The sequence below is a fragment of the Callithrix jacchus genome, chromosome X (assembly GCF_049354715.1).
Source record: "Callithrix jacchus isolate 240 chromosome X, calJac240_pri, whole genome shotgun sequence".
NCBI classification, from domain to species: domain Eukaryota; kingdom Metazoa; phylum Chordata; class Mammalia; order Primates; family Cebidae; genus Callithrix; species Callithrix jacchus.
This window is the reverse complement of record NC_133524.1, coordinates 70,081,025-70,106,415: the sequence shown is the minus strand read 5'-3', so window position 1 is coordinate 70,106,415 and position 25,391 is coordinate 70,081,025. Positions and strand designations below refer to the sequence as shown.

Sequence of the window (25,391 nt, the reverse complement as noted above, 5' to 3'; positions counted from 1 at the left end):
GTGATAAAGGGGAAAAAACTGTCAGTCAAGAATACTGTATTCAGCAAAGCTATCCTTCCAACATAAAGGAAAGAAAAAGACTTTCTAAGACAAAAAGAAAGGAAGAAAGGAAGAAGAAATGCGAATGGGGTTTCTTCAATCTGAAAGAAAAGAACACTAACACGTGACAGAAAAAAACATCTGAAGGTATCAAACCCACTGGTAATAGTAAGAAAGCAGACAAATTCACAGTGCTATAATACTGTCATTGAGGGCTGGCAAACATATCTTAAGTATGAAACCTAAAAGACAAAACTGTTCAAAATAGTAATAACCACAACAATTGGTTAAGAGATAGTAATATAAAAAGATGTGACTTGAAACATCAAAAAGTCAAAGTGTGGAGGGGCGGATGAGTTAAAGTGTAGAGTTTGTTTTTGTTCCTTTTTCCCGTGATTAAAGTTAAACTGCTATCTGTTTAAAATAACTTATATTGTAATTATAAGACATATTTTGTAAGTCTCATCATGGTAACTACAAAGTAAAAACCTATAATAGGGACTCTAAAATATCAATAGCAAGGAATCAAAATTTACTACTAGAGAGAAACACACAACAGCAAAAGAAGACAGTAAGAGTGGAACAAAGGAAGAACAGATCTACAAAACAATCAGAAAACAAGTAACAAAATGATAGTGTTAAGCTTTTACCTGTCAATGATAAACTTGAATGTAAATGAACTAAGTTCTCCAATTAAAAGACATAGAGTGGCTAAAAACACAAGCCCCGACTATATACTGTCTACAAGAATCTCACTTCACCCACAAAGACACACATAGACTGAAAGCAAAGGGTTGGAAACAGACATTCTGTGCAAATGGAACCTAAAACAGAGTGGGAGTACCTCTATTTAGATCACATAAAATAGAGTTTATGTGAAGAACCATAAAAAGAAAAAGACAAAGAAGGCCATTATATGATGTTAAACAGGTTGATAAAGCAAAAGGACATAACAATTGTAAGTATATGTGTGTTCGTATGTATGTATGATATATATATATATATGTTTTTTAACTGTTGCAATATACATAGTGATACATATTACAAGATACATATGTATTTTGACAACTGCAATAGATATTGTAATATATATTTAATTGTTAAATATATATATTTTAACAATTGTAAATATATATTTTTAACACTTGTAAATATATGTGGTAAAAAAATATTTATTTATTTATTTATTTATTTATAATTGTTATAAATATATGCACCCAACACCAGGGCATCTAAATACGTAAAGAAAATATTAAAAGACCTAAAAGGAGAGATTGATCATAATACAGTAATAGTGAGGAAATTTAGTACCCCAATTTCAGCAGCGGGCAGGTCATCCAGATGGAAAATTAACCAAGAAACATCGACATTAAACTGCACTCTGGGCCCCGTGGACCTAACAGACGTTTACAGATCATTCCATCCAAAAGCCACAGAATACACATTTTTTTTCTCAACGGCGCATGAAACATTCCTCAGAATAAACCATAGGTTAGGTCACAAAACAATTCTTAACAAAGTTTTAAAAATCAAAATCACATCGAGTGTTTTCTGACCACAATGGAATAGAACCAGAAATCAATAAGAGAGGGAACATTGGAAACTGGGCAAATTCATGGAAATGAAACAACATGCTCCTGAACAATGGATGGGTCAATGAAGAAATTAAAAAGGAAATTTAAAGATTCCTTGAGACAAATGAAAATGGAAACACAACACGCCAAATCCTATGGGATACAGCAAATGCAGCTCTAAGAGGAAACTTTATAGCAATAAATGACTACATACCAGAAGTGGAAATATCTCAAATAAACAAACTAATGTTACACCCCAAGGAACGAGAAAAAGAACAACAACAGCAACAACAACAACAACAACAACAGCAAAAACAAAAGTTAGCAGAAGAAAAGAAATAACAAAGATCAAAGCAGAACTAAACTAAGTAGAGAATTTTTAAGAACAACTTAAAAAATCTAAAAAACAAAGAGTTAGCTTTCTAAAAGATAAAGAAATTGACAAATCTTCAGCTGGACTAACTAAGGAAAGCAGAGAGAAGACTCAAATAGAAACAGCGACAAAAAGGAAACATTGCAACTGGCACGACAGGGATGGAAATGATGATAAGAGACTATTGTGAACAACTATCTGCCAGGAAATTCAAAATCTAGAAGAAACAGATAAATTCCCAGACACATGCAACCTACCAAGATTGCATCAAAAAGAAACAGAAAACCTGAACAGAAACAATAAGGAATAATGACATTGAAGCAGGAGTAAGCACTCTCCCATCAAAGAGAAGTCCAAGATCTCATGGCTTTGCTGGTGAATGCTACCAAACATGGAAAGAACTGGTACCACTTCTTCTCAAAGTCTTCCAAAAAAAAAAAAAAAATGAAGAGGAGGGAATACTTTCAAACACATTTTACAAGGCCAGCATTACCGTAATTCCAAAACCAGATGAGGACACAACAAAACAAGAAAGGTAAGGGCCAATATCCCTAACGAGCATGGATGCAAAAACCCTCAGCCAAACACTAGCAGGACATTAAAAGCATCATCCACCATGATCAAGTGGGATTCATCCCAGGGATGCAAGGTCGGTTCAGTATATGTGCAAAGTAATAAAAGTGATCCCTCACATCAACAGAACAAAGGACGAAATCCATATGCCCATTTCAATAGATGCTGAGAAGCATTTGAAAAATTTCAACATCCCTTCATGATAGAAACTCCCAGCAAAGTAGGTATAAAAGGAACATACCTCAACAAAATAAAGGCCATATATGATAAACCCAAAGCTAATGTCATGCTGAATAGGAAAACGTTGAAAGCTTTTTCTGTAAGATTTGTAACAAGAAAAGAATGCTCACTTTCACCGCTTAAATTCAACTTAGTATTGGAAGTTCTAGCCAGAGCGATTAGGTAAGAGAAAGATGTAAAGAGCACCTGTATTAGTCTGTTCTCACGCTGCTGATAAAGACATACCCAAGACCGGGTAATTTATTTTTTTAAAAGAGGCTTAATTGACTCCCAGTTGCACGTAGCTGGGAAGTCCTCACAATCATGGTGGAGGGCAAAAGGCACATCTTACATGACGGCAGGCAAGAGAGAAAATGAGAGCCGAGTGAACGGGGAAACTCCTTATAAAACCATCAGATCTGGTGAGACTTACTACCACAAGAACAGTATGGGGGAAACCGCCCCCATGAGTTGATCAACTCCCACCAGGTCCCTCCCACAACACGTGGGAATCATGGGAGCAACAATTCAAAATGACATTTGAGTGAGGACACAGCCAAACCATATCAGCATCCAACCGGAAAAGAGGAAGTCAAATTGTCCCTGTTTGCAGCTGACATAGACTTACGTAGAGAAAACCCTAAAGACTCCACCAAATAACTGTTAGAACAAGTGAATTTGGCAAAGCGGCAGAATATAACATCAGCGTACAGGAATCAGTAGCACATCTATTTGCCAACAGTAAACTATCTGAAAAAGAAATCAAGAAAGTAGTTCCAATTACAATAGCTACAACAGATAAAAAATAAAATCCCTGGCAATAAGCTTAAGCAAGGAAGCAAAAGATCTCTACAGTGAAAACTGTGGAACACTGATAAAAGAAATTGAAGAGGGCAGAAATAAATGGAAAGAGATTCCATGTTCATGGAAGAATTAATATTGTTGCAATGTCTGTATCAACCATCGTGATCTCCACGTTTGATGACATCCCTGTCAAAATACCAATGACAGTCTGGACAGAAAAAAAAAAAAATCCTAAGAGTGGTATGGAGCCACAAAAGATGCTGAAAGCCAAGCCAATCACAAGCAGAAAGAACACAGCTGGAGACAACACGCTACCTGACCTCAAAATATACAAAAGCAACCAAAACAACAGGGCACTGACATCAAATCAGATACACAGAACAATAAAACGTTATAGGGAACCCAGATATAAATCGAAGCATTAACAGCCAACTGATTTTCTGCAAAGGAGCCAAGAACCTACCTGGAGGATAGGACGGTCTCCTCGATAAACGGGGCTGGAAAAACTGCATGTTCACAATCAGAAGAATGAAACCAGACCCCTATCTCTCACTAGATACAAAAGTCAAATCGGAATGGCTTAAAAGACTGCAATGTCAGGCCTGAAACTCTGGAACTACTAGAAGAAAGCATAGGGGAAACATTTCACGAAATTGAACTGGGCAAGGATTTTTTTTTCAGTAAGGCCTCAAAAGCCTAGGCAACAAAAGCACAAATAGACACACAGGATTATGTCAGGCTATAAAGCATCTGCACAGCAAAAGAAACGACCAGTAGAGTAACAGAGACAGCTTACAGAATGAGAGAGAGTATTCTCAAACTATGCATCTGACAAGGGGTTAATATCCAGAATACATAAGGAGCCCAAACAATAGCAAAATAAATAATTATTCAATTAGAAATTGGGGAAAATGCCTGAATAGACTTTTCTTAAAAGAAGGTGTGCAAATGGCAAACGGATATATGAAAACACTCAACATCTCCAATCGTCAGTGAGATACAAATCTAAACCACGATGGGATATCACTTTGCCCCAGTTAGAATGGCTGTTATCAAGAGGACAAAAAGTAACAAATGCTGGAGAGGCTGTGGAGAAAGAGGAACACTTACGCACTGTTGGCGGAAATGAAAATTACTACAGTCATTATGGGAAACAGTGTGAAGATTCCTCAAAAAATTAAAAAGAAAACTGCTGTGTGGTTCAGCAATCTCATTACTGGGTATATATCCAAAGGAGAGGAAATTATTACTTTGAAGAGACATCTGTGCTCCTGTGTTCACTGATGCCTCGTTATTCATGATATCATTATTCACGATAGCCAAGATATAGAATCAACCTAAATGCCCATCTACGGATGAATTGGTAAGGAAAAACGTGGCTGGTATACACAATGGAATACTATCCAGCCATAAAACAAAATGACATCCTGTCATTTGAGGCAGCATGGATGAACCTGGAGGACATTATGCTAAGTGAAATAAGCCAGGCATAGAAAGACAAACACCACATGACCTCACTCATATGTGGAATCTTAAAAAAAAAAAAAAAATTGATTTCATAGAAGTAGAAACTAGAGTACTGGTTACCAGAGGCTGCAGAGGGAAGGGGATGTGGGGCGAGGGGAGAGGTTGGTAAAGGGTAAAAAGTTATGGTTTGACAGAGAGAATGAGTTCTGGAGTTCTATTACACAGTAGAATGAGTATAGAAGATACCAATGGAGTGTATACTTCAAGATTTTAAATCTAGAAGATTTTAAATGTTAACACTGCAAAGAAATGAAAAATGTTTAAAGTGATGGATATGGTAATTACCGTGACTTGATGATTATACAATGCATACAGGGGTTGAAACATCACACGGTACCCCATAAATATGTATAATTATGTGTAAGTAATACATTTTTAAATCGTGAATGAGAAATAAAGTGTTTAAGAGTGTGCCTGGAACTCTTACAGGTGGGAAGCTCTGTAAGGGTAGAGCTCATTACTGGGCCACCAGCCCTCAGTGTGTTCTTGGCACATTGAACTGTGGTGATTCTATCTCCCGTGTGTAGAGTATCTCTGACACCTAACTCAATAAGTATTCATTAAATGCCAATAAAACCAACCAAACAAAAAGAAAACTGAGGTAAACATTAACAACCTCGCATGGTTGTGGTGAGGCCTGAGTAAAGCAGCCGGTATGAACACCCCAAATGAAAAGTGTCCATACAAGAAGACACAGGAATTAAATTGCAAACAGAAGTGAGAGGCTGGGAACAAACATGTTCTTCAATTATAACAGACCGAAGAATCATATTTGCAATATACAGGTAACTCTGACGAGACAATTCAGGAAACGCATGGGAGAACAAACAACAGTAGAAAAGCTAACAACGAATCTAAGCAGGCCATTTATAGAAATACAAATGGCCACTATGAAAGGAATAGGCGCTCCACATCACAAGTCATAATGGAATTAAGATAACAATTGAGATTCCACTTTTCAAACTGCAACTTGACAAACATTTAAAATTGTAATGATGCAAATCGGGTGTCATACACTGACGTTCTGACGCTGGTAGTGTGAATTGGCGCAGATTCACACTGTGCACCAAATGTGCACTCCACATTTGGAGTGCCATTTGTCAGGGATTGAACAGCTTAATATATTTACGATATGGTGCATCCCCAAATTCTTTTTTCCTCCTGACACCAATTGTAACTAGAAGTAGGGTGGGAAAACTGATGCTTCCTAGACCAGAGCCCTGGGGGCTCAGATACCACTGTCTCAAGGCCCATCGCAGGGTTCTAAAAGGGCTCTGTCAAGCCCGGGACAAAACCTTGGGCATCCTCAAGGCCAGGACCTTGGAAGGCTCCCATAGGCTGAGCCTGAGTCTTGACTGAGCAGTCTGAATCAAAAATTACAGCTAAAAAAACTCCGGGATCCGTGAGACACAGTTTTCTACATCCATGCTTCCCTCGAGCGCCCTACCTTGGCTTCCACTAATGCACAGAGGAGAAACCTGGAGTTTGATTGTGGATCACCCGGCAATGCTGGGGTTCTGCTCATTGGGAATTCAGGGTTAGTTTCAGGGTTGTATACTCACTGAGTTTCTTGACATGAAGATGGAGCTAGTGAGGGGGGAAAATATAATTGGCAAGTACCCCGGTTTGAATTTCAGTAAACCTTAAAGTTAACAATGTACAAAATAGATCTTTCCTTAAGTCTTTAGGCTTATATAAGTAGAGTAGCATGGAAATCAGAAACCATCACTTTCAATTAGTCATTTAATCATCTATGTGAGAGTCGTGTGGTGGGGCTGGAAGCTGATTAGAGTGGGTTCAAGGGAGAGCCGGGAGAGAGGAAAAGAAAGCGACGATGCTAGGTAACGAGGCATCTCAGCACTTGAGGGAGTTTATGAGAATGTATCAACTGCTTGAAAAGAGCATACTCACCTACAGGAGGGGAGGGTGAAGATCCAGGCCAGGGACACGGGGATGGAATTTCACACAAGGGACAGGCCCTGAGCCAGAGGCCCAGCACAATGAAGAGTTCTGCCAGGCTCTGACAATAAGTCCTTTCAGACACCACATGTACGTCGCACTTCTCAGAAAACATGAACTTCGCTGAGTCCTGAGCTGGGACTGTATAGAGAAAGCCGCATCCCCCAGACTGGTGCCCTCAACTTTGCAAGGTGGGCAGCTCCATTTTTTGGCCTTCCCAAGGAAGAGCAAACTCTTGAGGACATGGTGAGCCTGATTTCCCACCAGCATGGCAGATAGTCAGCCCCAGGAGATCTGGGATCTGGATCTCTAGAGTTCATTGCTGTATCCGCAGTACCTGAAACTGAGCCTGGTGTGCACATAACAGGCCCTCAGCAAACACTCGATGAATAAAGGAAGCAATGTTAGTGCTGGCTAGAATGATTTTTCTCTGTTTTCCTGAACAGGACTGGCTCAGTTAAGGACACTATGCCCTTCATTTATTTTGCCAACACCATAGAGGACCTATCCAGTGGCACAGGCTTGCCCAGAGAATCTGCTCTTCTGCGAGGGTGTTGGAGGAGCTGGTTCCAGGGGGCCCTGGCGTGTTTCACCAAGTGCTTCCAGTGAGAGCCTCCACCTCTCTCACTGCTCACCGCCAAGCCCAGTGGCCTCCCCTTCCTGTTCCACCAAGAGAACCTCAGGCCAGGCCAGAATCCCCAGGGCTCCCAAGGGTCCACTTGTCACTCTGTTTTCCTCCCTAGGGGAGGATACTGGACACTCGGAAACTGAGACCATGGGAGCCGCAGACACAGACCCATGAATGGTGACGGAGCCCCCTCTGCTGCCCTGTGCCCCTGCTCGCCCCAGTGGGCCTGAAATAAATGCTGGCACACTTGACTCTTTCAGTGGTATGATATTTGATGTCCCTCTCCACATGAACATCCACCTCCTGTGATTTGTGGTTTGTGTCTTTCAGTGGAGGTAGCGGGGCAGGGGGTCGTTGTGGAGAGAGTTAGGCACAGGGGACCTAGCCATATGGATTGCTGCCCTTGTGTCTTGGAGCGGTAGGTAGTGCATATCCCCGAGTCACTTTTGAAATAGCACAGTGGTTGATGGACAGTAAACGTGCTACTGGCTTCAAAAACTTCATGTAGGGTGCCTGATGGGCAGTGACTGAGGGATAGCCCTTGGGCCGGGGAGGAGGGCTGTGAGTTGAGGGGCAGAGAGGTGAGGTCAGGAGAGAAGATGTCGAAGAATCCACAGGAAAGGCTTCAGAGGCATTAGGTTCTAATCTGACCACAGCAACCCCGACCCCAACCTTGGAGAGAGCCCCTCCAGCACATGACCTCATCCATCACCTCAGGTTGTTTATCTCTCACTATCACACCGTGTCTTTTTGTAAGCTGCTCCTGATAAGCATGGCAAGAAAACAGCAGCAGGGAGAAGAGCTGAGTCTGGTGGGTGCTTCCCAAAACTGGAAAAAGCCCAGGCTTCTCTGGGATGGGTCTGCTCCTGGCTAAGATTCTGCCGTGGGTGTCCAGCCACCTGCGGTCCCAATCCCCACAGCCTAATGGAACTGTTGGGTTCCTAGGAAACTCGCAAGTTCACCATGCCGCCCCCCGCAACCTGATGCATTTGGCTCTGAGACACACCTGGGAAATATGGAGTGCAGGGTCCCTGAGCGCCCCTCCTTCTCTTCTGTTTTCTACTTTTAGAGTATTGTACCACTGAAATATTTCAAACCTACAGAAAACCAGAAGAATACAGCAGCCAGCATCCTACTTAAAAATGCTTTCCTATCTGTATGTGCTTCACATGTCTCTCTGCCTTTGAGTTAAATACATTATGGAGGCACAGAAAGCATCCCCGATGTAGCCTCACTCCTCTCCTCCCTAGCGTAGGTCTCCCATCCTAGACGTCTGAACACTTCTGGGTCTCCACGCAGCTTCAGAGCTGCTCTTTCTCCGGCATGGGTGCTCCCACGTTGCCTTAGAGATGTTTCTCTGATGCCTGCTGGAGAACATGGGAAGATTCTACCCAGAATCCCAACCCAGAGGGCAAAAGCAAGAACATCTCAGCAGCTTTCACAGATAACTCTGGACCTAGCCCTCTCCCACCTATACCCATGTTCTCCTGAGGTGGGCCCTGTCTCAGTGGGTGAACTGAGCTCTTCATCTCTGTTTTACTAGGAGAGGTCTGGAGCACCATCCTGGGTCCCAGTCCCACTCGGCTGATGGGTATGTGCTTCAGTCACAGGGAGAAGGTCCATTTTCAGCTGCTGTGACGTCCCATGGGCTCAGTGACCGGGAGTAGTTGGTAGGGATGGGGAGGAACGCAAGGCCGGGCAGACTCGAGTCCTGGGCCTGCTGGAAGAGAGGTGGGATCAGATAGATTCAGGCCACGTAGCACAGTCCAAGGTGGCCCATCAACCATTTGCTCCGTCAAGGCAGTTGATACCCAAAGGGGCTCAGTATACTGAAGTGGGTGCAGGAGCAGGTGTGGTGGGCAGCCTTCCAGAATGGCTTCCAAGGATCCCCCCGTCTGGTACCCATGCCCCTATGGAATTCCTTCCCCTTGAGGGTGGGCTGGACCTAGTGACTGGCTTCTAACCAACAAAATTTGGCAAAGGCGATGGCGTCTCATTTCCATGCTTAGGCTATAACAAGACTGTGACTTCCGACCTGCTGGCATTCGTTTTCTCCCTCAGGCTCTTCTTGCACGTGTGCTCGCCCAGATGGTGAAGGCCAGCTGGCGAGGAGCTGATGAAAGTCCCTGGCCAGCAGCCACAGACAAACTGAGGTCCTCAGGCCAGCAACCCACGGGATCCTGCCAACAATCGCATGAGTGAGCTTGGAAGTCAGTCTTTCCCCAGTTGAGCCTACAGATGAGGAACTGGATCCTGCCAACAGCCGCATGGGTGAGCTGGGAAGTCCATCCTTCCCTGGTCGAGCCTACGGATGAGACTGTTGCCCCTGGGCTGCCAGTCTTGGGAGAGACTCGGAAGTAGAGGATCCATTTAAGTCATACCCAGATCCCTGATCCACAGAACTCTGAGATTAAAACTGTTTATCGTTTTAAGCTGATATGTTTGTGGTAGATTTTAATGCAGCAATCAATAGTAATTAAGACAGGGGGAGGATCTGTGGGCTAGGGACTGGGTGCAAGACACAGAAGGCTTGATTAAGGCTGGGAGGGGTTCGCAGGTGCCAGGGTGGTGCACGGTGCACCCACATTTTAGTCAGACCTAGGGTCAAGTCCCAGCTTTGTCGATAAATATCTATGTGGCCTTGGACGAATATCTCGAAGTCTCCGGCCCCAGGTTACACCTCTGTGAAATCTGACTGACACTGAACTTGCAGTACTGTTGGAAAGATAAGTGTCAGCTTACGTAATTCACACGGCGAAGTGTATGAGGCCCTCAGTATGTGGCAGCCATGAGGAGTGATATAGTTGATCTGGGACCCTGCATCCTCCTCTTGGAAGCTCCCCAGCGACTCCGGGTCATTCCAGTGGCAAAAAGCAAAAACAAAAATCCAAACGCCGTGCAGGAAAATTATCTTCCTAGCATGTAGGACAAAGGCATCTGTTCTCCAGGAAGAGAGGCACATCAGAGTGGATACTTTTCCAAAAATTCTGGTGTGAGAGAGGCAGCCCCAGCAGATTGCAGCCCATCGGCCATATCCCTTATGTAAAGGGCCTAATGTTCTTCTGCCTCCCTCCCTAGATTCCTCACTCTCTCCCTGGCCCCATCCCTCCCTCCCTCTGTCACTCCCTTCCTCCCCCTCTCCTCACTTTCTCTCTTTCTCTGCCTTCCCCTCTCACCGATGCCTGATTCCAATATCTTATCCCCACAATTCTGCCTCGTTGTACTCATTTCCCTCCCCCACCCACTAGAAACCCAGACCTTCTTTATGTCATCCTGGTTTTATTCTAGATGAACCCATATCAATGTCCTCATTATGCACTGTTTGCCAGCTTCCCCCGATCACAGAGGATGGTATCCGGTCACTGGCTTCTAGGGAACAGCTTGAGTGGGCATCACTCTGACCTCACCATTATGCCCTAGCGTTGGTGTGTTTAGAAGGCCCAGCGTACGCACTGTAGAAAACTACACAGGGACGGGAGCCCGGGACTCATCCTGGACCAGCAATGGAGACTTCCTGCTATGCCACCTGGATCCAAATGAGATGATTCGGTAAGAGCCGCTTTCTATGCAGGACAGTGTCTCTCATCCCTCAGACTTTCCATCTGGACATCTCAACTCTGCTCCTCTCCTACAGCCTCATCTTTCTCCACATCATGGCTAAAATTTGCCTTCAGTAACCCCCCAAATAACTTTTGATTCCGCCCTGCCTCAGGGCCTTTGCACTTATGGCTCTCCTCTGGAACCACCATTTCCTTACTCAGCCTTTCAGTTGTCCTTTTGATCTCCGATGTTCCTACCCTCAAAAAAAGAACCCTTCCTTCTTCCCTTGGTAACGTTTCTCCCCTCCACTATGCCAGTCCCAATCACAGTGTCCTCACTTGACTGTCTCACCACAGTGATCCATTTTCTCTCTGTGTTACCTTGGCGAAGTTGCTATACCTTTCTGAGCTTCCATTTCCCTATCTGTATGATGAAATATTTGACGAACACACTGTGTACTCTTCTCTATCGTAGCATTTTTCATGCTAGACTGCCACCTCTGGCAGGTCAATTTGCTTGACTGTCCTCACCCAGACTCTCATCTCTGGAGCAGGAGCTCTACCTCATTAGTCCTGGAACAGCCAGTACCTGGACACAGGGCTTTACGTACAGCATGGCACCGATAAATCTTTACTGAAGAAAATGAATCAATGAGCATGTGTCCACTAAAGCTTTGCTGTGCTTAGACTCTCTGACCTGGGATAAGGGTGAGAAGTATCCCTTTTATTTCCTCCAACTTGGAGCCCAGAGCCTCCCTCCCAGCATGAGCCAGTTGTTTTCCTGCCTTCCTGGAGGTGCTGAGGCCTTTCCTCCAGTCCAGAAATGAATCGGGACTGCCTGAACATAGGAAGAGCAAGGGATGTGAGACTGTGTGGGACACAGACATGGATGAAGCTGCCACTGCAGCTTAAGGGGCTCAGGCCCAGGGGACAAGATTTGAGGCCACCTTATTCCCTCCTCCCCTTGGGCTTGGAGGGAGGATCCTTGGCTGCAATGATAGCACCCTCCAACCAATCCAGTGGGTTTACAAGGGGCCATGACTTGGAAAACAGCTGTCGAAACCCAAGTGGTCCTAATGGGATTTAATAGAGCAGGGCTTGGTGACAAAAGGATCTCACTTCTAGAACACACACAAGAACACGGGGTAGGGGGGGAGAGAGAGGGAGAGAGAGAGAGAGAGCGAGAGCGGGGGGGGAGGGAGAAAGAGAGAGAGAGAGGAGAGAGAGGAGAGAGACAGACAGAGACAGAGACAGAGAGACGGAGAGAAACAGAGAAAGAGAGAGAGCGCCAGTCCCAGAGCCCCGTGTTCACCACCCACCAGAGACTGATTCACGCACCAAGACAGCCTCACACATTACATCCTCAGAGGCACACCACTGCTGCTGATCGGGAACTGGCTGCCATGAACCTCCTCAGGCGCTTTGCTGTGATGACCCATTTGCACAGAGTCTTGGTTTCTAGAACCTCTCAGGTCCAGGGGAAGACAGGTTTCATCTGTCTGTCACAGTGTCCTCACTTCACTGTCTCAGCATAATGACACATTTTTTCTCTGTGTTACCTTGAGCAAGTTGCTATACCTTTCTGAGCTTTCATTGCTTTATCGACATACTGAAATCCTTGGCTAAATGATCTTCAAATTCTTGTTCTTCTCACGCATTCAGTGACCCTGTGGCTTAGGGGACTGCTACATTCACAGCTACCTACTGTGTCAGCCAACTGCCTAGTTGCAAGTCACCTGATGGCACTGCTGTCCTGGGGGCTCTTATGCCTCCCATGAGCCCCAGTGCAAGTATTCTCAGCATCCTCTAAGGTTGCCCTCACTATTCCCTAAGATACTTCATGACACCACTGGCATCACACCCTGCCTAAAATTGCCTCTTTTCATAGCCCAGGGCTACAGAATGGGTGGGCAGCTGACTTGAGTCTCCCAGGCTAGGTCCTTAAGAAAAAGAAAAAAAAAAAAAAAATATATATATATATATATATATATATATATATACACACATATATATATGGAGAGAGAGAGAGATAGATAGATATATATATCTCAGTATCTTGAGTCCCATGACAGACTTCAGAAACTCTAGGCCAGGGCCTTGATGCAACCCAGAAGATCTTCAAGGGCCGGACCTTGGAATTCAGGCTAGCCCCTGACCGAGCACACTCATTCTAGAGAACTGCAGCAGAGGAACTCAGGGACTCCACTGGGACACACGTTTCTAATCCTGCACCGCCTCGTGGTAGCCAACCTTGACTGCTACAAGTGCACAGAATAGAAACTGGCTCTGCTTATTTGCAGTTTCCAAAATCACCTCAGTGGCCTGGTCTTTGTGCTTCAAGTGCTGTTCCTCCTCTCCCTTTCCCTGACTAATTTCTTTCCTCACGCATTTCAGGCGTCTAATCCTCTGGGAAGCCTCCACTGACTCCATTACAACCCCCAGGGCTGAGTGGGTGCCCTCTCTGAGCCTTCTCATGGACCCCGAAACTTCCTCCTGTCACTCTCTGCTGTGCTCTGCTATGCCTTTCTTGGCCTCTCCCCAACTGGTCCACTGGAGGTGGCATCTGAGTATGTCGAACATGACCCGCCCTGGCATGACCAGCCCTGGACTCTCACAGATTCTGCAAGGAAGACTTTGTCTCAAAACCTTTCATATATCAACCACCAGATTAGCAAATATTTAAAGGAACGAATAACGTCAAGAGCGACGGTGAAGGACAATGAACACTATCCTACCCTGCTCCTGAGAGAATAAATTGGTCCCACCTCTTTTCAGATCCATTTATCAATGGTTGCTCAGGGTTCAAATATTTGTAGAGTTTTGTGCCAAAATTCCATTTCTGTGTATCTCTTCTAGAGTGACACATCCTCTGTGAACAAGGATATTGGAAAAACTTTTGAGAACTTTAAAAGTTGGGGGAAAAATGTGAAAGGTCCTTGTGTGTGGAAGCAGTTAAAGAAGTATGGCATATCACCTAGAACACTGTGTAGAAGTTAAAAACGATGAGATAGTTCTTCACGAACTGACAGGAGAAGTTCACCCAGACTTGCTGTAAAACGCAAAAATCAAGTGCCACACAATACGTGCATCATGAGCCAATATGTATCTTATGACCCCACGAAAGGCAAGCACATGTTTCTATTAGTGTATGTATGTGCGTGTAAATGCATTGACTGAGGAATTTTCGAGGAAACACATTAAACCATTGCTGAGGGGGCTAGAGATGGAGAGGGGTGGACAAAGGAGACTATTGTTTTATCATCTGTATTTGCGTAACTAAGACAATATTGTAAACAGGTCTTTAATAAAAGAAACTGTTGCGATTCGTAATAATAAGAAGAGTCACTTCCCCTCTTGCAGGAGCTTCTGCGAAACTTGCTTGCAAGCCAAGAAAATTGTGTTGAGATCCTCTCATGTACCCAGTGCTTTCACACATATAATTTACCTGTAATTTATCCAGTTCAATCTCAGGGCTGGCAAAATCCAGTTGACCCCTCCTCCCTGTAACATCCGTTCCAAATTTTAAAATCAACTTTTTCTTGAATCCCTACATACTCGTTTAAATCTCAGCTGAGGGAGACACGGCATAAAGCTGGGGACTGACATGGTAGCCTTTCTTGATATAAATCCCATCCATCTGCAGGGTGTGGGGGTTCGGGGGTGGGTCTTATCACCGTCACTCACAGCCCCTCCCTGACTCCTTGCAGAACTCTGCGTCCCTTCAAGGCAATTGCACCGAGGCAGCTTATTTTCTCAAAGGAGACTCAGAAAGAAAAGAAAATGCGACTGGGCTGGGCAGGGTTGTCCTCCTCACCTGCCATCAGGCTCCGGGGACTGAGCAGCCTGGCCTTCTGGGCCAGCCCGGGACTCATTTCTTTGAAGAATCTCTAGGTTGGTGTATTAGTCCGCTCGGGCTGCCATAACAAAATACCACGGGCTGGGTGACTTAAACAACAGACATTTATTTTCTCACAGTTCTGCCAAGTGGGAAGATCAAGATCAAGGTTTCTGGTGAAGGCTCTCCGATTTGGTTTCTGGTGAAGGCTCTCCTCATGGTTGGCCTACTTCTTGCTAAGACGTCACACGGCCTTTCCTGGGTGCATGCGGTGCAGAGAGGAAGAGACACCCCTGCTGTCCAAATGTCCCTGCAGAATCACAGTTGTCACTACCTCGAGATACTGACAGATACAATGAGCTCTGTGGCCTCTCATCTCATAAGGACACTAATCCTGTCGGAGCAGGCCTCCACCCTTATGACCTCATGTAACCCCAATTCCCTCCTAAAGGCTCTAGCTCCAGATACAGTCCCATTAGGGGTCAGGGCTTCAAACCACTAATTGCGGGGTGGAGGAACACAATTCAGTCCATAGCAGTTGGCAAGGTTTTCGGTTGCTGACCCTCACTTTCCCGCGTTTCTGATTCCCTGCTGTCCAAATGTCCCTGCAGAATCACAGATGTCACTACCCTGACATACTGACAGATACAACTGGCCCCTCGTCCTGCCTAAAGCAACCTACTGCCACACCCCAGGGTTACTAAATGAGGAGGTGAGTTGAGTCTCCTAGCCCGGAGGCCCTGCTGATCCCTGTCACTGCCTTAAGCGTCATCGTAGACGTCAGAAACCCCGGACCAGGCCCTGGGTACACCCTGGAATATCTTAGGAGGGCAAGACCTTGGGATGGTTCCCCGGGACAGATCCCGGCCCCTGAGAAAACTCACTCAAAAACTGCAGCAGAAGGGGCTCAGGGATTCCGTGGGGCACAGTTTTCTCGTCTTGTTCTGCCACCTGGTGGCAGATGGCTGCGTCTACAAGGAGACAGATGAAAACTCCACAAAACCTGGGCCTTCATTCCTGGGAATCTCCGGCAGTTCGGAACAACCTTCCTACTTAGAAAATGAGTTTCTTTATGTGAGAATGAAAGTTGTGCTGAGAGATGACAGTGTAGCTTTCTGGGTCTTCATTTCTATTCATTTTTTAAGTTAACAATGTAAACCTAGCTTTTATTAAGCATTTAAACACAACTTGCCAGTTTGGTCATTTTAATCACATAGCTAGTCACATACAACTATAAGAAACATTACTTTCACTTGCTCATTGGTTCATGTTCAATTACCTCCTAAGTTTCAGTGGAGTGGTGGAGGAGGAAACCCAACTGGAGTAGACTCAAGGAGAGAAAAGGAAGATAGGACAGACAAGACCTGCTCACTTCTTGGAGGAGTTTCTAAGTATTTCGCAACACTTGCTGGAAATTCACAAGATTTTGGTGAGAATTTCTGTGCACATCAGAGGGAATTATGCATTCACATGAAAGCTAAGGGCTCTTTACCTCTGATTTACACAGGAATCCTGTGAATCTCAGGGCTGTCTGGAACCATTTGAACTCTCCTCTCTGCGGCATAGTGTACAAGTGACCACCCGGGCTGTGTTTCAACACCTCTAACGTTACTAATCTCATTACCTTACAAGGCCAGCGATGGCCTGGCTGGTGGGAAGGACATCTTCGTGTGAATCCCATCTGCAGCATCTGTGGTCTTGTTAACCTCTTTCTCGGCTCCTTCCCCTGACCTTGTCTCTGCAACTCTGGGTCCACCTAGAACTCTGTTGTGACACCCCAAGAGCAGATGTGATGGCTGAGGTCCAATCATAGTTTTTTAGTGGATGTGTATTCAGGGGGCAAACACATAATGCTGCATTTACCTCCACCCTATGAAGATACAAAGAGCCTTCAATGCACATCCATTACTCATAAATGACGACGTCTTATGTATCAGAATCACTCTTACAATTTCATCTACAAGGTTCAACTGTAAAATGTGAGAAAAACAGTTCACGCTAATGTCGCAATAGTGCCCACATGAATCAAGTAGGATGACCAACTGTCCCAGTTTGCCTGGGATGGAGAGTTTTCCCGGGCCAGGGGCCTTTAAGGTTTAAAACTGGAATGCTCCTGCTCACGGCAAACTAGGACCCTGTGTGACCTTGGCATGCAATGAACCATTCATTGCCAAATAAGATGAGCTACCGCCAGAAGACCTCTACACATCGTGTTCTTTCCAGGAGGACCTTCAGGGCTGTTCTGCTCAGCTAGCAGAACCGTGGCTCAAGCCTGCTAGGAGGGTCAGGAGGAAGAAGCACAGGAAAGAAAGATTGGAGGAGTGGGAGTAAGAGACACAGGAACAGAGGGAACGTGACATACCACAAATGTATCCACTGCTGGAGCACAAGGCTGGAGGAGGGAGGGGCGATGGGGCAGGGGCAGAGGAGCTGAATGGGGCGTGGAGGGGGCAGGCCCTCGGCCTCTTTGCACCCGGCAGAGTGACGAGCTTCACCGGTGTCTTCAACGAAGCCGTGTTGGTCCCCACTGGCACATCACAGACTCTGGGAAGCATGATCTTCACTCCCTTCCTTCCACCTGCTGATCTGGTGAGTCTGGCTTCCCTCCATTGTCCTGGAATGTCCTCCAGGAGGCCGGACTTTCGTCTGTGCAGGTCACTGCTGCATCCCCAGCCCCTGGAAGAGGGCCGGGGGAGGCACACAACAGTTGCCGGAGGGGGTAAGGGAAGCCGGGGATGGGAGGGGCCATTAGGAGCCGGCTCTTTAGTTTGTCTTTCAGAATGTGAAAGGGCCACAGAAAGATCCTGAGGAGTTGGCTGTTGCCTCTGACGCCACGGAGGACCCATCCGGTGGTGCAGGCTTGCCCAGGGAACCTGCTCTTCTGCGAGGGTCTTGGAGGAGCCGGTTCCAGAGAGCCCTGGCGTGTTTCACCAAGTGCTTCAGGTGAGAGCTCCTTGGGAGCCAGCCTCCGCCTCTCTCACTGCTCACCGCCAAGCCCATCCGCCACCCCTTCCCGTTCCACCAAGAGAACCTCAGACCAAGCCAGAAAGCCACAGGGCTTCCAAGGGTCCACTTGTCACTCTGCTTTTCTCCCTAGGAGAGGACACCGGACACTCAGAATCTGAGACCACCGGAGCCACAGACACAAAGGCCTGGACGGCGACCTAGCCCCCTCTGCTGCTCCATGCCCCTGCTCGCCCGCGGTGTCCCGGTCACCGGGCCTGAAATAAACGCTGGCACGCTTGACTGTTTTTCGCTTTGTGGTATTTGATGTAACTTTCAACAAGTCGGGTGAACTGGGGGTGGTCAGCTTTCACGGCGGTGGGGTTGTGGAGGGAGAGAGCTAGCATCTCCCTTAGCCCTGTTAGGCTGTCCGCCCTCCTCCTCGAGGCAGCGCTGCTTGTTCCTGGGTCCTGGTGGCAATGGGCTGTGGCCAGCCAACGGTGAGTCTTCCACAGCTGGCAGCTCTGACCCTGGTGGGGCACTTACATGCAGGAATGAGGACGGAGTAACGTCTCTCTCCCCCCAGCAGTGCACACGGTCTTCATATCTGAGGAAAACTGGGCGGTGTTTGCAGGCGGAGGCGGGAGGGTCATGTGGAGGAAGAATCTGTGGATCTCAGAAAAGGCGTTAACCCCTGTACTGACAGAGAGCTCCCAAGCCCCCCTGCCCCACCGCAAGACAGAGAGCCCTTCCAACAGGCGACCTCGTCTCCAACTACGCATTGTTCCTTTACAGAAGATGAGGGCTTCATTTTTTTTTTTCTTTTGCCTTCCTAAGGTGACCTTGGTATGTGCTGCAACACAGTATCAGCGGGAGAATTCTGAAAGGGGGGTTGGAGCACACTTGTTTCTTTAACCTGTTTGAAATTGCAACACAAGAAATCACCACGGTCAGTGGAGAGACAGTAGGCCTTTCGGACACACAGTAATGGGCGGGAAGACCTCATAGGGGCCAATGTCAAATTACATTGATCTGTTTACTTTCTGAATGAGGAGCCGAATCCCACTGGTGCTCCCAGAGTGGGGCCCTCAGCTTTGCAGACTGGGCGGCTCCAGTGTTTCAGCCTGCCCAGGGGAGAACAACACTCTCAAGGACCCACTCTCACAGGAGGCTGACCCATCCTCCCTGCTGGCACATTCTCTTGCTTCTCTCTCGTTGAGACTGAAATAAATCTGGAAGTGTGGGGTGGTTTTATGGGTCAATATCTTTTTACACCTCTGGAGAAAGATATTTAGTTGGGATAGGGTTGGCTTTTGGAGGGGAGCGTAAGACATATACACGTATCTGGACCCATGTATGTGGTGATAGTCATGGGACAGCATTGCTTGTTCCTAAGTACCTGTTAGGACTGTGGCCTACACACAATGCCTTTTCCACAGGTATCTTGCTACGGGCCTTGAGGAGCGCAATTCAGTGTAACAGTGTGGAAAATATATCATCTCTCCCTGCCCAAATGCATGCACCCTTCATACCTGACAATGTTTACTGGCTTCAAATGGAGAGCAAGTGGCTTGGGATTTTGAGGAAAGGCCTCAGATTGAGGTACACATACTCAGCTCCAACTATCCCCACCCCAAACTAAGACAGAGCCCTTCCAAATCACTTTCCCATTCACCTCAGATTACATGTTTTCATATTTTGACCCCCACCCCCACCCGACCACCACCACCTCCAGCCTTTCTTTGATGCCAGCAGAGGAATGCGAATGTTACAATGTAACATTCTCTGGATCCTACATATGGTAGGGTAGGCCTAGAGACGACTGGTGGCAGGATCCCACGGTGTTTGTGACGAAGGGCACAAAAAGGCTTTGCAAGGGCAGCGGGCAGGGATGTAAAACATGCATGTCAATCTCTAAGAATTGAAGATAATTTTAAGCTAGTTATTACAATCACTATACCCACCACGATCATTCAGAGGCATGGAGAATACTGGTCCTTTGAAAACCACGCTAGTGCTGGCCACTGTAGTTTTGCTAGGGTTTGGCTTTCATCAGATCCCGCACCCTGCTCAGAAAACCTCCATAGCTTCCTGGGACAGCCAAATCGGGTCTGAGCTCCTCAGCCTGGCCACCAAGGCTCTTCCGAAGGCTTTGTTCCAGGCTAAACTTATCTCTCACCCCTACAGACAGTTTACCTTCTGTACAGACAGGATAACTTATCCATTCTAACATCTAGGCCTTTGTTTCTGAAAACAACAGCAACAACTATCTGCAGTCGTATAACCCACTGAGCTCTGTCTCTCCCCGACTTCAGGGACGAACATCTGCTCAGTGGCTTCTGGGAATCAGCTCCGGTGAGTGCAACACTTACCCCCTTGCCCATCGCTCTTTACGGATGCTGAATGTAAAGCACCTGCTGTGTGCACTGTAGAAACTGCACAGGGACAGGAGTCCAGGACAGCTTCCAGGCATGCCACAGGTGGAGTCTTTTCTCCGGCTCACCCAAGGGCCAAGAGTGGCTTCTTTCCAAAGAGTCACTTTCCACTACATGTTTATTTTATTTTATTTTATTGTTTTTTTAAATCTCTCTCAGCCCTGAAGTCCACCAACTGAGGCTCCTGGCTCCTGTACACATCCCCACTCCCAGATCATCTCTCCCCAGTCTCCCCAAATTCTGACCATCCAGTTCCACTGAAGAACATGGAATGCTCCCAATGCCCACAATACCCTGCCTCGGGGACGCACTGCACTTATGATTCCTTCAGTGCTTCAGATCTCAGATGGCATCTCAGTGCAAGGAAGCCCTCCTTGCTCCCAGACACCCACCACCCAGGATTAAGTGTCTCTCCTCTAGGTTCCCATACCACCTGGTCCTTATCCTCATCCCAGCAATTAATACATCTGGCTGATTTACTTACATGACAGCTCTATCTAGACTCTCAGATGTGGGGCAGAGGCTGAGTCTGGTGCATTCCTGTACCTCCAGCGCCCGGCACAGTGCCTCACATATAGCAGGTAGTCAGTAAATGTATGTGGAATAAATGAGTCGTTGAGCAAGGTGTCTAAATCATTGATATTTTATTTTTCCCTACATTCTGGAGAATTAGGCAAATACAAGCAGAGAGCGGTTGTAATTTTGTGCAACAGACACTGATCGCCTTTTTATCTTTTTATATTTGGAGGGGGGAATGAGTGTACTGGTAGTCTCTCAAACTTCCAAAAAACAGCTTATTCCAGTGCTATGATAAGTTACAGCCATTAAATGATATAGTATCCTGATTTATTTTATGAAACAGCAAATCCTTCCTGCTAAAACCGAAACAGAGAACAATAAAACATTTGACTGACGTCATTCATAAACCTAGATGTCCAACTTAAATACTCAATCAAGTGTCTATGGAACAAAGGATTTTGAAAAGAAAAAAAAAAGATGCTTGGGTATGGTTTTTGTTTCAACTTTGATATAATTATATCACCATGTAGTCTTAACCGGTTTATTTCCTGTAAGTTAATTATCATTTTAAAACAAGTTAAGGCAAACAGAACTTTGCAATATGCAAATTGAAGGCTAAATCACTGAGAAACACAAGTAGAACTGGAACACAGACACCATGGGCGGCATGTTCTCCCTAACCCCACTCTACCCCTCGACTCTCGAAAAGTCAGGGCCCCAGTGCCCACCGCTGTGGGGCCCTTTTGACTACCCACAGAAAAACAAAGTGAAGGCTCAGCTTCAGCCTTCACCGCTGGCAGGAGGAGTCCCTGACACTAGCCTGAGACTGCAACCAGCACTGGCACTGTCCCGGATACTGATCATTGCTCCAGCCATGCCTCTAGCCCTGGCACTGGCACTTGCATTGGTGCTGGTGCTGGTGCTGATGCTTGCTTCAGCCATGGCATAGGCCCTGGAACTGGAACTGGCACTAACACTGGCACTTGTCACGTCACCAACGGCAGCTGCATCTCGGGCACAGGGTATATCGCCTCCTCTTCTCTCAAGGCCTCATTTACTGCCACGGAAAGGAACGGGGTGGCAGTCATTCACTTTGGCCACAAACTCTGGGACTTCCATCTGTCTTGTTTCCTTTGAGAGCCCCCACAAAATACCTAGAGCGGGGGATTGCTGTGGGACACCTATTTGTGCACCAGATACTCCTGCTGCACGCTAGCTTTGGTGATGAGCTTCATGGACTCCCCAAAGACGAAATGCTTTTTAGACGAATGTGCCTCCAACACCCTCAACACCTCCCAGACCACCTCCTCGGGGACACAGCCGGCCTGCATGAAGATGGAGTCCAGAGAAAGCATCAGGAGCCGGGTCTTTGGTGTGCCCTGGTCGCCTGTCAGGCCCCAAACCAGGGCAGGATCGATTTTTCTGATCAGGACATAGGAGTGTTCTGCTGGATCACGTTCCTTCAGATAGAACCCAAACACTAACTCGGGGAGGTCAGAGGCTTTCTTGAAAATCTCAGGGAGGAAGCTCCTGTACCTTTTGATGACATACTTCAGCATGTCTGCCCTTTTGATCGCCACCGTCTTCCGGTTCTTAACCAGCAGGTACTGCACCAGCTCAGCTACTTTCTAGCCCACAGGGCCCCTGGGCATGCGCATCACGGAGGTTGGGGGCCCGCGGGGTGCTGCGGGGGGGGCGGCGGGGGGCGGCGGGGGGCGGCGGGGGCGCGGGGCAGGGCAGACGGTTGCCTAGGGGTCTCTGGGGTCCTCAAAGGAACTTTCGGAAGCACCTAAGCAGGGGCTCCATGCCTCAGAAGAAGTGATCCCAGGGCTCCCGGGAGCACTTGGTGTCCCCGCTGCAGGCGCCCCCGTGGGGGTTTCTTGGGCAAGGAGGAGGCCACCGGGCCTCTGAGACCCGCAGGCCCTGGGTGTCACCTCTACCGCGGACGTTCTCACCTGCGGCTTTGGCTGGCCCAGGAAGCAGGAACTCTGGGAAGAGATGCGCGTCCACGGGCATCGGCGGTCGGAGCGCTGTGTGCCAGGCCGCGAGGACAGTGACGTCGCCGCGGCTGTTGCGGCGGCTGCTGAGAAGACCCGGAGCCCCAGGGTCTTGAGTCGGAGACCGCCGCCCTCAGACCCGGAGGAGGAAGAAGAGGAGGACGGGGAGGAGGAGGAGCAGGAGGAGGAGGAGGAGGAGGAGGAGGAGGAGGAGGAGGAGGAGGACGAGGAGGAAGACGAGGAGGAGGACGAGGAGAGGACGAGGAGGAGGACGAGGCAGAAGAAGCGGGAGGGGAGGGGGCTAAGCCTCCTCTGCCCGGGTCTTCCCGGAGCTGTGGGAACGGATGGGCACCGCCCCGCAGTGCCTCTTCTGGCAGAAAACAGTACCGCAGGCTAGAGCCTGAGGGATGCGGGGGCGCTGCTCCCGGAGGTGGGGCTGCTGATGCGAGGCTTGAAAGAGACCTCAAGCCTAAAAGCCAGGCCCAGAGTAAACGCTTAATAACTGTTAACTGTTGATGTGATGGATCCGATCATTCTGGATTATCTTTGTGTCCCTCCTTCTCTCCTGTGGAGAAGACTCCCTAAGAGCGTAGGCATTTCTGTCCAGCGGCTCCTCTGCAGCTTCCTCTTCAGATCATCTACCTGAAGTTGCTTTGCTCAGTGCCTGGCCTAGAGTAAGCACTTAGTGAGTTTTCCTTTGCGTTCATTTCATTATTATAGTGCACATCGTATCTACACTGCTTGCATCCTGTGTGGCCATCTAGATGTGGAGGAAGGACCTGCGAAGCAAGTGACTTCCATGGAGAACTGAAGATGTGTTTCCTTTTCTCTATGATCAGTGGATGCCCAACATCAGTTCTCTTGTGTATTTTTTCTCTCCTATACAGTCTGGAAAGTTATTGTTCATTGTAATGTAACTTTCCAAACCACCATTCGTGTAAGGACATCCTCTTTTTACTTCTCTTACTCCCATGTCACTGCACTGTGCCTCATCCTTCCTCTACAGAGCACTCTCTCCCATTTCGCCTCTCAACTGAGATTCGGGGACGTGAAATCGACTCCTGCTTTGAGGCCAGCCCCTAGGAAGCCTGCAAATGAACAGCAAGAAGACTCCTCCACCCTAGCAAGTGCTTTCTCTTATTGTATCATGTGGTCCAACTTAGCATTCCTTTTTTTCATCCTAACCTTTCTAAGCAGTAACCAGTGCAACCTCCTCACGCATAACGAAACGATCGACTTTTATATAGCAATTGTTATACTTCGCAATAACAGGTACTGAATTTCCATATAATGTCCACGCTTGCACTTCAAATTTCTTCCATTGATCTAAATTCCGTTACTGCTAATTCCGCTATAAAATAGATTTAGAAATTGATTTTGTGCGACTGGAACTAATTCCCCCCCTCACTATTCTTCTTTTACAAAATCTCTTCACAATACTTTGGAAAATGTTGTCCTCTATAAGAACTTCAAAATCAAAGTTTTCTAGTTAAAAAAAACATTCCCTGGCTTGATTTTTAACTAGAGTTTCTTAGGGCATGTAGTTTACTGTGAGAATAATTAACATCTCATTAACATGAGAAGATGGAGGCTCCTCAGCCACAAAATACAGCATGTTCTTCATGTTCTTCCATTGATTCTATTTTTTCATCCGAGTACTTCGGTCACCTTTTATATTGCTTTATATAGCTTCTGCATAATTCTTAAGTTTATCCATGGCAGTCTCTTTAGTTTCATTGCTGCTATGTATTGATTATTTCCCATTATGTCTCTGATTACTTATTTCTCACTTATAGGAAGCCAATTGGTTTCGTATATTTTGGAGCATACGGCCATCTTCATATCACCTCTCCTTAACTAGGATGCTTTTTCAGTGGATTCTCACGCATTTTCTAGGTAGGCAATCACACACAGTCTCTGCATATTACAATTACGGTATTCATTTACCCTTTTCTTGTCACATTGACTAGGACCATGGTACCCTGTTAGCTAACAGCTGTGATGTGAAACCCCTTTGTTGTTGTCGTTCCCGCTTTTAACAGGAAGGACTCTGTTCTTTTGGGGCTAAATACGTTGTTGGTTTTGGATACCGATTGTGCCGTTTCTCAAAGTATTGTCTGTCCGGTCCAAGTTACTCCTTCTTTGCCCTGCTTTGGCACACTGGAGCTGATCCTTGTGAATCTTTCTCCTATGCCAACTAACAGAATATTAGGCTCTGGCCATAGAGAGCACTGGGGGTGACCCTACAAATCCCAGCAGGAAAATGTGTCCCTCCTCCTAGTAGCAGTATCCCGTTTGATGATATTCACTGAAGGAGGTCTGAGACAAGTACAGGCAAGCTCCAGCTGCACGTCCAGACCGTGATCTCCCTACTATCAGCTGCCTCTGAGCAGCTCCACCATTCCCATGCACCGCCACCACCCACCA

General features: G+C 46.8%; 2 protein-coding genes across 4 annotated transcripts in view; one reads left to right on the top strand and one right to left on the bottom strand.

Annotated features, from left to right (window-relative positions):
- LOC100399060 (doublesex- and mab-3-related transcription factor C1) overlaps positions 1-23,003 on the bottom strand; it is a 149,475-nt gene extending 126,472 nt beyond the window's left edge. For all 3 annotated transcript variants that reach the window (XM_078362977.1, XM_078362978.1, XM_054251592.2), the window contains exon 1: positions 22,923-23,003. Coding sequence is in view for 1 of the 3 variants with exons in the window: in XM_054251592.2 (XP_054107567.1) it covers positions 22,923-22,983 (61 nt within the window). In the remaining 2 variants the exon portion in view is untranslated. The remainder of the gene's footprint in view (positions 1-22,922) is intronic.
- On the top strand, positions 17,567-18,321 carry LOC118150516 (protein FAM236D-like). The gene is made up of 3 exons (XM_035288581.3): positions 17,567-17,659; positions 17,838-18,013; positions 18,168-18,321. The coding sequence occupies exons 1-3, from the start codon at positions 17,624-17,626 to the stop codon at positions 18,193-18,195; spliced, it is 240 nt and encodes a 79-aa protein (XP_035144472.3). The 5' UTR covers positions 17,567-17,623; the 3' UTR covers positions 18,196-18,321.
- Positions 23,004-25,391: the final 2,388 nt, after the last annotated feature.